This window comes from Boleophthalmus pectinirostris, unplaced genomic scaffold (genome assembly GCF_026225935.1).
Source record: "Boleophthalmus pectinirostris isolate CB_2022bp ecotype Guang Dong unplaced genomic scaffold, ASM2622593v1 HiC_scaffold_15, whole genome shotgun sequence".
Classification (NCBI taxonomy): Eukaryota; Metazoa; Chordata; class Actinopteri; order Gobiiformes; family Gobiidae; genus Boleophthalmus; species Boleophthalmus pectinirostris.
The window spans coordinates 21,245,800-21,260,565 of record NW_026571070.1 but is presented as its reverse complement, the minus strand read 5'-3'; the positions used below and the strand labels follow the sequence as shown (position 1 = coordinate 21,260,565).

The following is a 14,766-nucleotide window of genomic DNA, read 5'->3' as shown; positions in this document are numbered from 1 at the left end:
GTTAATTGATTAGCACCCATGTGTTGTCGTCATAACCAAGCAACATGTGAGGTCCTCAGACAAGATAGCAATATCATTCACTGGGTTTAACTGTATTATTCCAATGTGTGATGTTAAATACCTGCATTAACATCTATGGTAATACACAAAGCATGCTATGGCTTTTACAAGACTTATTTGGAAATCTTGGTGTGCCTGTGCATAAACTAGGCAAGAAAGTAACAGTGAACAGCATTGATTGGTGTTAATAATCTGACATCATTTAAAATATTTAGTTTAAAAAAGCAGCAATTCCAGGGAAGTTGAGGTTAGCATAGCGAGAGGAAGGCTTTGGGGCTACAACACTTGTGGTGTTAGTAAAAATAAGAGCTACAAGCAGAGGAGTTGTTAAATACGGTTAGGTAGTCAGAGTGGTCTTAAGTCTACATTATCTGACGATGCATACCATAGCCTGTCATACCGGACTGGGAAGCACCACGGTTGCTCCCCATTTGCAGCCCAATCAGGCTTTGGCCCTGGCGTAGCTGCTCCTCTGTGAACTCTCGTCTGTAGCCTTGGGATTTTCTACACAAACAGTAGAGGATACGTAGACACATTACACATACATTTACATATGTCCTTTTTAATATCAATTGTGAATGCATTTCCAAAAGTGTAAATGGTGACACATCAGTAGAGCCTACAGTGTAACAAAATCAGTTGCTCTTCAAGGATCTATTGGAGAGAGAATTGTTCTGATGCACTGATGAAGTTAAAAAGTAATCAACATATACCATACCAATGCGCTTCGACCTTTATAGGGTCTTCATCAGGGCAAAATGATAATTTTCTAAGCACTAACGTAGTTATACTTCATTGAACCAGGCACCGGAGGAAGATTTTGTGAAGTGTTTTTCCCCTAAGACATAATGACATTATGCCCTGATTAAAAGGGGGCTTGAACAGCCAGCTTTGTGGTTAGTGGTCACTATGACTTGGCTTTTTCAAATGTTACAAACCAATGGGTATTTTCAAGAAGCCAGAATTTTGTGTTTTGGGTTTGGGGCTGTAAGTGATCCTTTAAGTATATGTTTGTAAAGTTTTATTTTCATTCTACTTCTTATTTTTTCACTTAGATAAATTCAGTATGTGGCTATTGAGAAAAAGTATACAAACATCTGACTTCGTAACATTTGTCCTGGTCTCTGACTAGGGAATTGAAAGGTGCACTATGTAACTTTCTGGATGAGGTCTGCTGCTGGCTTATCTCCATGGAGATGATATTGTGTTGCATGGAATGAAATGCATAGCATTAAACATTTCTGTCATTCAGTTATGTTGAAGTTGAAGTTGCTCACTTCAGATCTGACCTGTCGGCCTGGTTGCATTTTGCTTGTCTTTATGGAGATAAAAAAGTTAAATGCTGTACTGTGGAACATTCGAGACCCATGACTAAAAAAGCTGCACTATGTATTTTTTAAGATACCTTTAAGACACTGATTCCTGATCAAATCATCCTTTTATGAAGATCTTCATAAGCTTGCATATTTTCAATAAATTCCTTAGTGCTCTAAATCATACAACTTTGTTGCTATTATTACTGCATCGTAACATGTCTACTCTCATTCTAGCATACTTGTACACACCACTTTGATAAATATACTCAACAAGACTAACTAATCATGTACCTTATAAACTTACTTGTGAAACCAGTCGTGATCTCCTTTGTAATGTCCATCATCTTTGGTCACAGCCAAACTCCCAAGAGCCATTAGTGTCCTTTGAACTGCGGCCATATCCTTTCCTAGCCAATTATATTAAATGTTAATCATAATAAATCTCAAAGTGTATAAATGAAATAAAAAACATGACTAACGCTGCCACGCTAAAGTAACATCACCTTCCCATAGATCCACAGTTTGAAAGATGTCTGTTGTGGTGACACCATAAGCTTCAGCAGCCTGGAGGAACTGTGATATTTTCTCCATTTGTTTGAAGGCCATCTGCGTCTCTGGGATCTTTTTGATGGGCTCCTTTCCTCTCGGATAAAGGCTGTTGATGAGTCGGCAGAGGATCTGGCACAAGGAAGAAGAATACACAAGCGTGATTACATTAAGCTGATGCACTGACTGAAGCAAAACGAAGCACAGCATTCTCAAAGGCAGACAGCTCATTTGTTCTGATTGGACATTATAAACTGACAAGTAAAGGGTTTAAGGTTTGTAAAGACATAAAACAACATAGTAAAATGACACCTCATCACAATAAAATTAGTAGGGCTGTTGTAAAATATCCTAAATTTAAGCATATACTATGGATGTGCTAACACTTGTAGAGGTTTTGTTTTGTTTTGTTTTTTCTGAGCCCAGGCTGGGTTTGGTCCAGTTCTAAATCTGGTTTAACCATGGTCTAGTCCAGGTTAAATCCTAGATTTAGTTAATTTTTTATGTCTAATTCATCTGCTAATCGGTTGCATGTCTGAAACAAAAAATAATTTCTAAACGTAATCCTTATGAATTGCACATTTGCCTTTACCATAAAATTCAGGTTTGTTTTCTTTAAAGCATTTACATTCAACTCTTAAAATATTACAGGTCTCTCTAGTCTCTTAATAATTGAACACCAGTCTATTTTAAGTGCCTGCACTGAAGCCACTTACTGTTCCATCCATCAGCCATTTTTGGAAGTTCTGTTTGCCCGGCTGTGGCTTGTCCAGGTTCCCCCCGCACTGAGCCATGATCCAATCCACCAGTTTTTGCTCTAAATCGGGATCATACTTCTGGTCAATTTTCTCCTGCACTTCTTTACTCAGTCCATAACTGGGCCCTCTGTTAGCCATGGCAGCCCTCTACCTGTTACACTAAATAGACCTGGAAGAAAGCAAAGATGGGGGTTAAGTGGACATCATCATGTTCTGTCTTTGCTGGGCCAGTGTCCTGACCTGGACCATCTGCAGAGAAGGGTGGGGTCCCTGGAAGCTGCTTCGCACAAGACACACCCTCTTTTGCTATGGTAACCAAGAGTCCAATGTGCCATGAGTAGTAGGCTATTGGCTGATGCTGAAAGTATGACCTCCAGTGGAAAGTCATGACGTGAATTAAATAATGTAATAGTGCCTTTGTAAGTCTAACCCAACCTATTACACGTTTCATGTTTCAAAACGTATACTGATACAGACTCTGTTCTATATTTAGGATTCACTGCAATAAGCACTGATCACATTAAGAGGCACATTCAAGATTTGAATGAACTACTGGCTACATTGTTCTGACTTTCCTTGAGGTCCAACTGTCCTGTTTCGGCACCTTGAATACATTTAAAACTACTGAATTTATCCAGCAGCACAACAGCTACATTCAGCAATTTGCAAAAAATGTTAAAACAGCCACGGGCCGTTGCGTAAAAATGTTCGCGTCCTGGCTGCGACACTGCGTCACGTATCATTAAAATACAAAACAAGCGTGTGTTCAATATGTACAGCTTACTTACTGCAAAGATATGTCTCCACACGTCCCGTTACTGTTTCAGTGTGCTCTCCTCCGAGCGGGGCAAGGATGAGGATGCTCTACTGCCGAAGCATCCATGAAGCGCAGCGGAGGCGCATCGGGCCACGCTGAGCTCAAATGGTCCGGGAGGGGCGAAACTCACGCTTTATATCCCTGAGTCCGGAAGGGGTCCCTAGAGAGGACCACAGCTGAACGCGACGTGACAACGCTCCCGGACAGTGGAATATTGGCCTATATACGCAGCAATCGGCAGAATCAATAACTGTGGCAACATCGATCTTTCTTGTGACATTTTGACTGTAGCTTACTATATTATATAAAACGATACCCTACCAATAGGAGTAATATAAATATATATTTTTTTATTTCTGTCCTTTTATTATGCCTACGGCTGTATCATACTCTGAATAGCCTTGCAAACATCATGGATATTCAACTTCTGGTCTTTCATTTTGGGTTTAATGTTAATTTACTTATCTTTCTGGCTGAATGGTAGTGTACACAAAAGAACAATGTTAAACATTGCATATGCACTGACCTTTTCCCTCATATATTGTTCATCAGACAGTGCTGTACCATCCCATAAATATGTGTGATCTTAGTGGAAGGACACAAAGACCACACACTACATAGATCATACATAAGTAAAGGTCGCCACACCAGTTAAGCAGACCTGACAGACTAACTGGCTGCTTTCAGATCACTGAGCATAATCATACTTGTAGTCAATTACTTGTTAATCATCAACAGTCCCATAGTCTTTCAGGAGGTATTTCGCTGGAAGTCCACACCACAGATATTTTTCTGCACCGCATGTTTAAATGCTGATTTTTTTCCCCTCATGTTTAGTCTCGTATTAGCCTTTATCAGACACAAAACCCTGATTTGTTTCAATGTGCAGAGCTTTAATTGGCCAAACAGATACACAGATTAAAAAAGGCACAGAAAACTATGTATCTACTTAAAACTGAATAAAAAGCTGTTCAAAACAAGAACAGTGGAAAAGACAGGGCATTGGCAGACCAAGTAAAAGCTTACCAACATAGCACTCAGGTATCCTCAATTACATACATATACATTGCAATATTAGGTGTGAGGGGCAGGAGGTTCCTTTTCTGTAACATTGAAAAAATAACAGTAAACAGAGGGGTACAGGTCATATTTGGTAGAGGAAGGTGCTGTTTGGTAATTCCCTCGAGGGCTGCATTCACAGCTTTCACAGTCCTTCACCATAGCAGCCCAGAGGCTCACTCTCTCAAACCATTGTGGTTAGCTTGTCTATGAGATCATCAATGGTGTACACCATAAGCTTGATGTCGTCCTTCTCAGACATACGATGCTGACCATGTCGCCTTAAGATGACATCGACATCTGGACTAAGGACACGCTCAGCCACCTGCATGGAGATGTGCCAGGGGACATCCTCGTCTTTGAGCCCATGAATGAGGCGGACAGGGCAGGTGATGGGGATGGGACTCTGGAGAACACAGTGATTTTCTGCCTCACGTAAAAAGTCCATGTTAAACTTATAAAACCCCTCCTCTGAGTGTTTTGTAGGTAACACCCACTCTCCTTTTTCTTCAAACTCTTTTCGTGTCTGTGTATAAGGAGAGGAAAAAGCAACTGATAAATAATACATTTGATTACAGTTTTAAATACTAAAAACACAAATAAATATACATCTGAAAATAAAAATAAAAAATATATAGAATTTAACCCTTGTCCTATCCTCAAACGGATACAGAGGGGTAAAAATGTGACCGGGTCAAATGGACCAAAAGATATATAGGTCCATTAGACCCGGTCACATAACAGCCATGTGACTTGGCCTTACATTGTCTCCGTTCTTCGTGTGCCTTGTGGTGTTTATGCACTTTATTTATTTGGAAACTGTTTTTAACCTCATTTGTACCCCTCTGTATCCCTTTGAGGATAGCACAAGGGTTAAACAGCAATTTCTATAACTGTTATGTTGTAGTCTCACCTCCAGTGGAAGAGAGTTAAATGATGTCACGATGTGGTCAGCTGCAGTAGAGATGCCCACGAGAGCAGCTATTTTCTCTGGCCGTGCTATTGCTGCCAGCAACATCAGCCACCCACCTGTACTTGACCCTACCAGTATCTGGAAAGACCAAAGGGACTATATGATATACATTGGCACGTAGTGAACAAGCAATCAGAAAGTATATACTGCCACCCTCAGGACACACTATGCAACTACAAGATTGTTTTATGCAGTCCACAAGTTCCTCATTTTAAATGAGAAACATTATGCATAGCAAATTTTTAAGAGCTTTTCACCATGTTATATTAGTTTGCCCTCATCATCATTAACCTCACTCGAAGTTGTATTTTCATTGATTCATGCATGAATTTACTATCTTGCATTGGAGGCATCAATGCTTTGAAAATAACCAATTTTTACCTACCCCCAATACAATGGGTTTACAAAAAGGTTTTATATATGGACAATAAGTCGTTTTAGATCAGTTTTGTGATTTACACAGATGTACAATGTAAAATAATATGTACACCAGAAAAACCATAATGTTTTCTTTAACAGTTCTATCAAAAAATGCAGTGCTGACCTGAGGTCCTTCTGCCAATTCATCCAGTACAAAAAGAACATCTTTTTTCCACGTGCCAATTGTTCCTTCTGCAAAGACTCCTTCTGATGCCCCGTGCCCTGTGTAATCAAACCTAAACAAACAGAAAGAGTAAGATGAAAGATTAAAAAAAACATGGTGATGAACTATTGTGCACAGATGTTTTCAATTGTGTTATCATTTTATTGCTTTTTCTTCTTTAATTCATCTGTGGGTTTTCTGTTTAACTGATAGTTGGTGAATTGATCAAAAGCTGCACAAATGTTCATACTGGTACTGTACTGCGAGTAGTTTGTGCTCATGCTGCCCAGGAGTGAAACCTGGGACCTCCTTGCTCTGAAGCAAGACTGTGCCTCCATCTAGTGTTAAAATATCCAAGTTGGTTTTAGTGTTTATGTGCTTGGGTGATTTGCAAAGAATGTCTCACCTTAGACAAGAGTGACCTAGTGACCTGCAGAACTCCTCTAGCGCCTCCCCCTTTTGTCCATTCATGTTAGAGCCATACCCAGGGAGAAAGACTACACCTGGGGTCTTTCCTTTCACTCTTCTGTAAGCTAGTTTAGGGAGGTCTGGTCGTGGGGCATATTGAACTGTGGACTTGTGTCTGCTGTCGACTGTGTGGGGCAGAACAAAGGGTCTGTTACACAATGTACAGGCAGTCATTCCTGACGCAGAGACGCATTTAATAATATTGTATCAACAAAGTAAATACTAAACTGACACAAAGAAACATTACGCTATAAATGGACCGTACGAAGCTAGAAGACCATGCTTATAAATTAGTATAAACGGCTAAATCATGATCAATTATAACATACCGTAAACATAAGAAAGCAAATTCAAAGTCGTTAACAATTATCGAGGATAAAACCTACAGGGCTAAATTTTGTTTTAGGCGCAAGGAGCGCACAAACATGCCCTAAATGTACCACTCCGCACTCTGTGTGCCACACCCCCTTCGAGGCTTTTAATGGTCGTTTTAGAAAAATCAGTAAACATAAAACACCTCACAGGTACAATAAATAATACGACATACCTTTCAGGTATGTTGTAGACAGAGCAGACAATCCTCCATTAGTAAAAATCTGTGAAAGTCCTCTGCGACAGGACCTCAGCGCTACGGCAGCCATACTGCTGGCGACCCACCGATGAAGTATCGCGAGAAGGACAGTCTCGTCCCATCTGAAGCGCTTTACATACAGTCCAGTGACTTTATGTGTAGGCTACAGATAATTAAACAAACAGGCTTCTTCAAGCACAGCCCAGAACTGTCACACAGATCTTGGACAAAAAAATAAATAAAAAAAAATAAAATAAATAAATAAATAAATAAATAAATAAATAAATATATATATATATATATATATATATATATATATATATATATATATATAGCATTCAAGTCCGTAAAACTGCTGGAGACTGGAGTGAAATGTTAAGCCACAAATCAAATCCAATAACCTATCAATTCAGCCTTTAGGTTACTAGTAATATTTCTATTGAACACATTGTTGACTCTAATAAAACTATATGCACGCATTGTGACCAGTTTAGTTTTACAAAGCAGCCTTTACAAGCCTGCACTGCAGTCTATCAGAATGCAGATTTGAGCTTGAGAGTATTAAAGACAAATACATTAGGCATTGCAAATGAAAACAGGGCGTTGTTAAATGTATAAAGATAGATTGTGTTGGTGTATTAATAGCCTGATACTGGTGTGTTTGTGACTGTCATGTGCAGTGGCGGTGTGTAACATGACTCAGAGCGTCATAGGCGGAAGGTCACGGAGCAGCAGAACGGAACGGAAGCGGAGTAAAAAAGCCCATCCGCCATTGTGGAGTATGGTGAGGGATATTTCATTTAGGCACTAGGCACTTTAACACTGACTGAAAGAAACCGTCTGTGCCCTGAGCGGACACGGGGAAGTGAAGCCGTCTACACCGACAGAGAGCCTTCGTTTGGACAAGGCAGAAGACACGCGTCGTCACCAGGTCTGACCGCTAGAGGAAAGGAAAACGCCGCCTCGCAACACTGCCAGAGTGATTGAGCCGAGCTAGGAAGCACCGAGAGCAGAGGGACGCCGTGGACTGTCTCACAAGCACAGCTCCGTGTTGGTTTCTGGAGGATGTCTGCCACCACTGTCGACCAGGTTTGTTTATTGACAGCAAGCGATACAGTGAATTAGCCGGGCGTTGAAATGAAACTTTACTGACGGCGTTTAGATGCAGCCGATGTGTGAAATTAGACAGGCTCCAAATCTTTGATGTGTGGTAGATATTAGCTCTAATGTAGGCCAATAGTAGCCATCGCAAGGTTTAGCTGGTGGGCAATGCGGCACAGGCACAGCTTAGTGGATGTCAGAGCGTTTGACATCCGGTCAATAAAGCGAAGCAGCAACCTGTAAATGCTAACATCCGGCTCCTTGTGAGGTTACAGTAGTCTGGTGTGTCCAGACCATACACTGTACTATACTGTCCATTCCAGACATGAGTCTGGAGGCACTAGCATGCAGCTGCTAACTATGGTGTTGTCCATACTTATGTTTGTTCTGGTTGTTTTCTTCTAGAGGCCAAAAGGACAAGGAAATAAAGGTAAGGTGATGCTTAATTATGTAGGTCCCTTTTTCAATAATTGTGTTCGTATAGGCTACAAGTTTATCTATTTTTTTTATGTTGTACGCGTGGTAAAGTGTTTTTGTTTTTATTTTAGTACAAAACGGATCAATGCATCAAAAAGATGGTGTGAACGATGATGACTTTGAACCTTACCTAAGCGGCCAGACAAATCAAGTAAGTTGTAATGACTGTCCTATGGACTATAAGGTGGATTTAAGTCTAAATAAATTATTCTTATTTTTATTTTACAGAGTAATAGCTATCCACCAATGTCGGATCCCTATATGCCCAGCTACTACGCTCCATCCATCGGTTTCCCCTACTCTCTGGGAGAAGCGGCTTGGTCTACAGCTGGAGACCCTCCAATGCCATACCTTACTACCTATGGACAAATGAGCAATGGCGAGCCCCATTTTATACCTGATGGAGTGTTCAGCCAACCAGGCGCTCTTGGGAATACTCCTCCTTTCCTTAGTCAACATGGTTTCAACTTTTTTCCTGGAAATGCAGACTTTTCTACCTGGGGTACCAGTGTCTCTCAGGGTCAGTCCACACAAAGCTCAGTATACAGTAACAGCTATGGGTACGCTCCCAGTTCTTTGGGCCGGGCCATCACTGATGGACAAGGAGGGTTTGGTAGTGACACTCAACTCAGTAAGGTACCGGTGCTGAGCAGCATCGAGCAGGGTATGGCAGGGCTAAAACTGGGTACAGACATGGTGGCTGCAGTCACCAAAACCGTGGGCTCACCTTTAGGGGGCACACCAGGCATGAGCAGCATGGCAGCAAACAACCTCCCCCCATCTATCAGCTCCTCTGCACCTAAACCTGCCTCCTGGGCAGCTATTGCCAAGAAACCTGCCAAACCACAACCTAAAGTCAAACCAAAAGCCAACATGGGTATGGTGGGAGGAGTCACCATCCCTCCCCCTCCCATAAAGCACAACATGAACATAGGGACATGGGATGATAAGGGCTCCCTGAACAAGGCTCCGTTAGCTCAGACCATGATGCCCCCTCAGCAGCTGGTGCAGCAGCCACTCTTGGCCCAGCCCCCGACGTTACTGCAGAGCCCCCTGCCTCCCCAGCCTCAGCACCAACCACAACACCAGCCCTTCCAGCTGCAGTCCCTCCAGTCACCCCAACACCCTCTGCCCCCTGCTCCCCCACACCTGCACATCCCCTCCCAGCCGGGTCCGCCACACCACCTCCATCATCATCATCACCATCATCAGCCGCCTCAGCAGCCCGGCCCACCCCCAAACCGCTGGGTGGCACCCCGGAACCGGGGTGATGGCTTTGGTTTCGGTGGGGGTGTCCCATTGAGCGCCTCTCCTTGCTCTGGAGAAGTGCATCCTGTATTAGAGAAACTACGGGCTCTCAACAACTTCAATCCCAAAGACTTTGACTGGAACTTGAAAAATGGCCGCGTTTTCATTATCAAGAGTTATTCAGAAGATGATATCCATCGCTCAATCAAATACTCAATCTGGTGTAGTACAGAACATGGAAACAAGCGCTTGGATGGTGCCTACCGCTCCCTGGGCAACAAGGGTCCACTATACCTGCTGTTCAGTGTCAACGGCAGTGGGCACTTTTGTGGCGTAGCCGAGATGCGCTCCCCTGTGGACTACAATGCCTATGCAGGCGTATGGTCTCAGGACAAGTGGAAGGGCAAGTTTGAAGTAAAATGGATTTTCATTAAAGATGTGCCCAACAACCAGCTACGGCACATTCGACTAGAGAACAATGACAACAAGCCAGTGACCAACTCCAGGGACACGCAAGAGGTGCCTCTGGAGAAGGCCAAACAAGTGCTAAAAATAATCGCCACTTACAAGCATACCACCTCAATCTTTGATGATTTTGCACATTATGAAAAACGGCAGGAAGAAGAGGAGGCTCTGAGGAAGGTGAGCTAAGCACATACTCTATAGTGTTGAGTGTTTGTATTCATGAAAAAATATATGTCTTTTATACACTTTATACTGTGATTCTTCACTCACACACTGTTAAAGGCTACAAGCTGATCTGTGTAACCTGCTCTCTGTGGTTTGTCCGTCTTGTGGCTAATTCAAGTGCAAAAAACAGATTGACAAATCACTGCTAGTCCCAGGCAAACCCCGATATTCTCATCAGTCCTTGTTACAGAGATGGTGATGATCAGCTCAAGTGGAGTTAGATGCGGAGAGGTTTCCTGAAATAGGCCACATTCCAGGCATTCCTGCTTCCAGACAAAGGCAGATGCTGGCTCTGATCTCCCTTTGAACACTCAGCTCTGTGCCCTGCACAGCTCCTCATGCTTTATTAGTCTTTAACAACATAAGCCCCTGTGCTGCAAACAGTGCCGTTTGCCTCTAGGTTTAAAATGTCTTCCAGCTGAACGTGATGTCTGTGTTCTTGTATTAATCAGACAGAGGAAGCTACTGGATGTGTCACTCACTGTTTTTATTACAATATGGAAAGCTTCTCCAGACACAGTAGCTATGCAGGGTAATCACTGGTGCACACTATGCCATTCTAATTTAGTTTAGAAAACCCGTTGGTCCCCCACTGATGGTGCTCCATTGATGTTCCGTTTGGCTCTCACCACTGACCTTGTTAATATGCGCTGGGTTACTTTCTCATAAATATTTCAAGTCAGTGTTTTCAGGCTTCTGAAAACAACCTGTCAGTAGAGCGGCTGTTTCATCCTGGTAGTGCAGGCGCTGTGCTGTGCTGCTTTTGTAGCTCTGACCTCCTACATGACAGGCCCAGCCCTGCACAGGCCTCGTCCTCCTCGGCCTGACAAGGTTAATTGTTGTCTATTGTTTGGCCTGTCTTTTCTCCATTTGAAAGCTGTCAAATCAGCACCATCTCCTCACAGTACAACATCTTTGATGTTTTAGGATGTATTAGAATCACAATAATGCCGCATTATCCATTTGTATCTTAACGGTACACTATGGAACTTTTTTGGTTGGGAACCCACCACCTACTTGTCTGCAAGGAGACGTTATTTCTTTGTTTAAAATGATACACAGTATGACATTACTCTTATTGATATTACATATTAGAAGACAAAGGAGTTTATTACTGTAACAAATATCTTGAAAAACCTGTGAGGACCGAGGGAGCTCGCTACTCCAAAGTTAGAGGCCAGATTGACCTCTTTTAATATCATCTTTAGGACAGTTTATCTGCAGATACAGACACTGAATGAAGTGTTTCAGCTCAACAACATATCAAACAAAGTAAATCTACATCAGTCAGATTTGGCTGTCATCATTTAATGTTTTTTCTTTATGTTTAGTACTTTCTACATTTGTAAATATGTACTGAAAACATCAAATATATGAAGCAAGGTATATAGAAGTATGTAACAAAGATAAGCATTTTAAATGACTTTAAATGTAGATTCAGAATCCTCACAGTAGCCATCCTTTGCTTTGTTGACAGCGCTGCAAAACCTTGGCCTTCTCCTTCTTGGGCTTCTCAACAAGCCCAATAATGAAGTCACCTGAAAGTCGGTGCAAAGCAGTGATCAAAGCAAAGGGTGGCCATTTTGGACAATCTATTTATATATATTCCATATATGTTCATTCATAGTTGTGAAGCTTTCTACGAGAATCTACTATGTAAATGGTAATGAAAAGAAATATGAAATATTAAACTAAAGTGTGTCCAAACCTTTCACTACTAGTGTACATTCAACAACAGACAGAGACACACAGAGACACACAGAGACACACAGAGACACACAGAGACACACAGAGACACACAGAGACACACAGAGACACACAGAGACACACAGAGACACACAGAGACACACAGAGACACACAGACAGAGACACAAATTCAAGTTTTGATGCAGCAAATTGTTGATGTTGTTCCACTGCGCATCTGTTGCCTTTGTGTCTCAGTCAAAGGTCCATTTGATCACACATGTATAATTTAACATTGCCACAACAGTGATTAGTGATTCATATTTGCTTTTGCTTGTAAGTAACTTGTACTAATGACTAATGTTACTTTTATAATACATTTCTTTCTGCAACCCTCAGGTTTCAGACTATTTGTCTGTGTTGTGTAAAAGGAAAAAACATTTTAAAATGCAGTTGCATTTTACAACTAGAATTGCACCTCTTGTTCTGATACTGACTGTCTCCTGTGTCTAACTAGGAACGCAATAGAAGTAAACAGTAACCTTCAAGCAAGTTTTTCTTCAACAACCACAACACTAAAGATGATGGACCTTAAACAAAATCTGCCTAACTGAGAGGAGAAGAGGCTTTCCACTGAAGACAATGTATCTGGACACTTAAACATGACAGTAGAGGAACTCATTTGTATCTGTTGACTAGTGTTTGTATCATTCAAAAAAACGTAACTTCTTTAGAAACTGTCATTGAAGCACTTTGATTCGTTCTTAACAGCCTCTATTCCAACACCCTCGTCTCTTAAACTTGTTTTGATTTGTTTATGAGCAAACTAACTGACTAACAAGACTAGTCAGAATATGTCACCAGGCTAACATCATTTTTAATGCCTCAATCTTTTGGGATATAGCAGAGGGCTCCTGCAGAGATTTATAGATGAAATGTATAATGAATCTAGTACTTGAATCAGTATTCAGCTGCCTGGCCACCCTCAGACAGGCCTGTGGGAAATTGACAGCCACAATTATGCCAATCATGAAATGTATCCTCGCTCTACCCATTTACATTGGTTTATGCATTTTTTGTTTACCAAAAGAGTTCTGCAGCAGGCTGAGATAGTGGGCCAGTGCATACCTTTTGTTTTCTCATGATTCTGTCATTCTCAAGTGCATTGTTTGAGGAGAAACTTGCTGCTTTGGTAGAGTTTGCAGTGGCCCATTTCCTGCGGGTCTTTTTTTCACATCCATGTTCTTGACTGTACCTCAGGCTCAATCAGACTGTCTGTCCTTATCAACACGAGCACTTTTGGGTGAACTCCCCACACCTTTGTAAGCTTCACTGGGATTCCCCCAAAACAGCAAGACATAATCTATAGGGACAGTTTTCTCCTCAAGGTAATCACTAGCTAAATAAAATCTATTATTAGAGTAAGCCTCTGTCTCTTTGATTATTTTGTACAGCGCTAGTACACTGGCATAGGGAAAGAACTTCACCTTTAGCATGATTTCATCAGATTACAAACATTGTCAATAGTTTATGTGGCCACTAGAGTGCGCCATTGTATCGTTACTTCTGTCAGTCCACGTTAAACATAATACAGTACATAGCTCCTTCAGTGAGATGCAAAGCTCCTTTCTTCTGAAGCACCAGTACAAGCACAATTATAGCAGGATGAGAAGCACTTTTGTGTTTTCAAAGACCATTCTTGCAATTAATGTGATCTCACCAAGCTGCGCAGTGAGAGGAGGAGAGGAGAGAGAGGTCCTCATTTGTGTTTGTCAAGGGGAAGAAAGGGCTGTAATTATAACATTGGAGGCTCTGGATTGCAACTTCTCTCCTCAGTGTGTTAATTTGTGCATCCATCAGGTTTTCACAAGCAACCTTTGAAAAGACCACACTGCTTTCATCTGTCAGTGAACACAACAAAGTCAGTAGAAAAATTATCCACCTCACAATTCTCATAGAAATGATAGATCTGAAATGTTCAAATTGTCATAAAAACTGATGATTTTAATAAGAGACATCATTCTTTGCGGTTGAAATATGCCTGGATAGCACATCCTTTGTGAGCGCAGTACTTGCTGTGCTAATAGTCATTATAATGAAACTCGGATAAATATATTCACTGTGATACCAATCCAACCAACCCACGCAGTTCTTTCATGCAGATCCAGGCTCATCGTGTCATTAACAATACGTGATGGTTCATTGTCAATTTGGCCGAAGCCGGAGGAAATGCCAGGCAAAGTTTTCTGCATACAATCCAAACATCCTTATGGAGGAGGCAGATGAGACACTGCCTTTGAAGTATTCATATGGCACACTTATCAACACTTGGCTCTAGGCAAGGTTAGGGCAAGTCTCAGGGTTGACATGTCTGCCATGTTTCCCAAGTTTTGCTACTGCAGGCCATAATAAGAAA

The 14,766-nt window shown here is 41.6% G+C and overlaps 3 protein-coding genes across 4 annotated transcripts; 1 reads left to right on the top strand and 2 right to left on the bottom strand.

Moving 5' to 3' along the window:
- Nucleotides 1-249: 249 nt before the first annotated feature.
- Nucleotides 250-3,749, bottom strand: tagln3b (transgelin 3b). Of its 2 annotated transcripts, XM_055150862.1 has the most exons (5): nucleotides 3,469-3,749; nucleotides 2,639-2,849; nucleotides 1,880-2,054; nucleotides 1,681-1,783; nucleotides 250-564 (listed from the first exon to the last, which is right to left on the bottom strand). In XM_055150862.1, the coding sequence occupies exons 2-5, from the start codon at nucleotides 2,816-2,818 to the stop codon at nucleotides 423-425; spliced, it is 600 nt and encodes a 199-aa protein (XP_055006837.1). In that variant the 5' UTR covers nucleotides 2,819-2,849; nucleotides 3,469-3,749; the 3' UTR covers nucleotides 250-422. The 2 variants fall into 2 exon arrangements, with proteins under 2 accessions (XP_055006837.1, XP_020781248.1); XM_020925589.2 differs by lacking the exon at nucleotides 3,469-3,749 and having other exon boundaries at nucleotides 2,639-3,121.
- A 620-nt stretch (nucleotides 3,750-4,369) lies between these two features.
- On the bottom strand, nucleotides 4,370-7,261 carry abhd10b (abhydrolase domain containing 10, depalmitoylase b). The gene is made up of 5 exons (XM_020925587.2): nucleotides 7,128-7,261; nucleotides 6,519-6,705; nucleotides 6,074-6,185; nucleotides 5,470-5,607; nucleotides 4,370-5,082 (listed from the first exon to the last, which is right to left on the bottom strand). Exons 1-5 carry the CDS (start codon nucleotides 7,219-7,221, stop codon nucleotides 4,741-4,743), a joined length of 873 nt encoding a protein of 290 aa, XP_020781246.1. The 5' UTR covers nucleotides 7,222-7,261; the 3' UTR covers nucleotides 4,370-4,740.
- A 580-nt stretch (nucleotides 7,262-7,841) lies between these two features.
- Nucleotides 7,842-13,775, top strand: ythdf3 (YTH N6-methyladenosine RNA binding protein F3). The gene is made up of 5 exons (XM_020925582.2): nucleotides 7,842-8,240; nucleotides 8,658-8,682; nucleotides 8,801-8,880; nucleotides 8,958-10,619; nucleotides 12,868-13,775. Exons 1-5 carry the CDS (start codon nucleotides 8,217-8,219, stop codon nucleotides 12,889-12,891), a joined length of 1,815 nt encoding a protein of 604 aa, XP_020781241.1. The 5' UTR covers nucleotides 7,842-8,216; the 3' UTR covers nucleotides 12,892-13,775.
- Nucleotides 13,776-14,766: the final 991 nt, after the last annotated feature.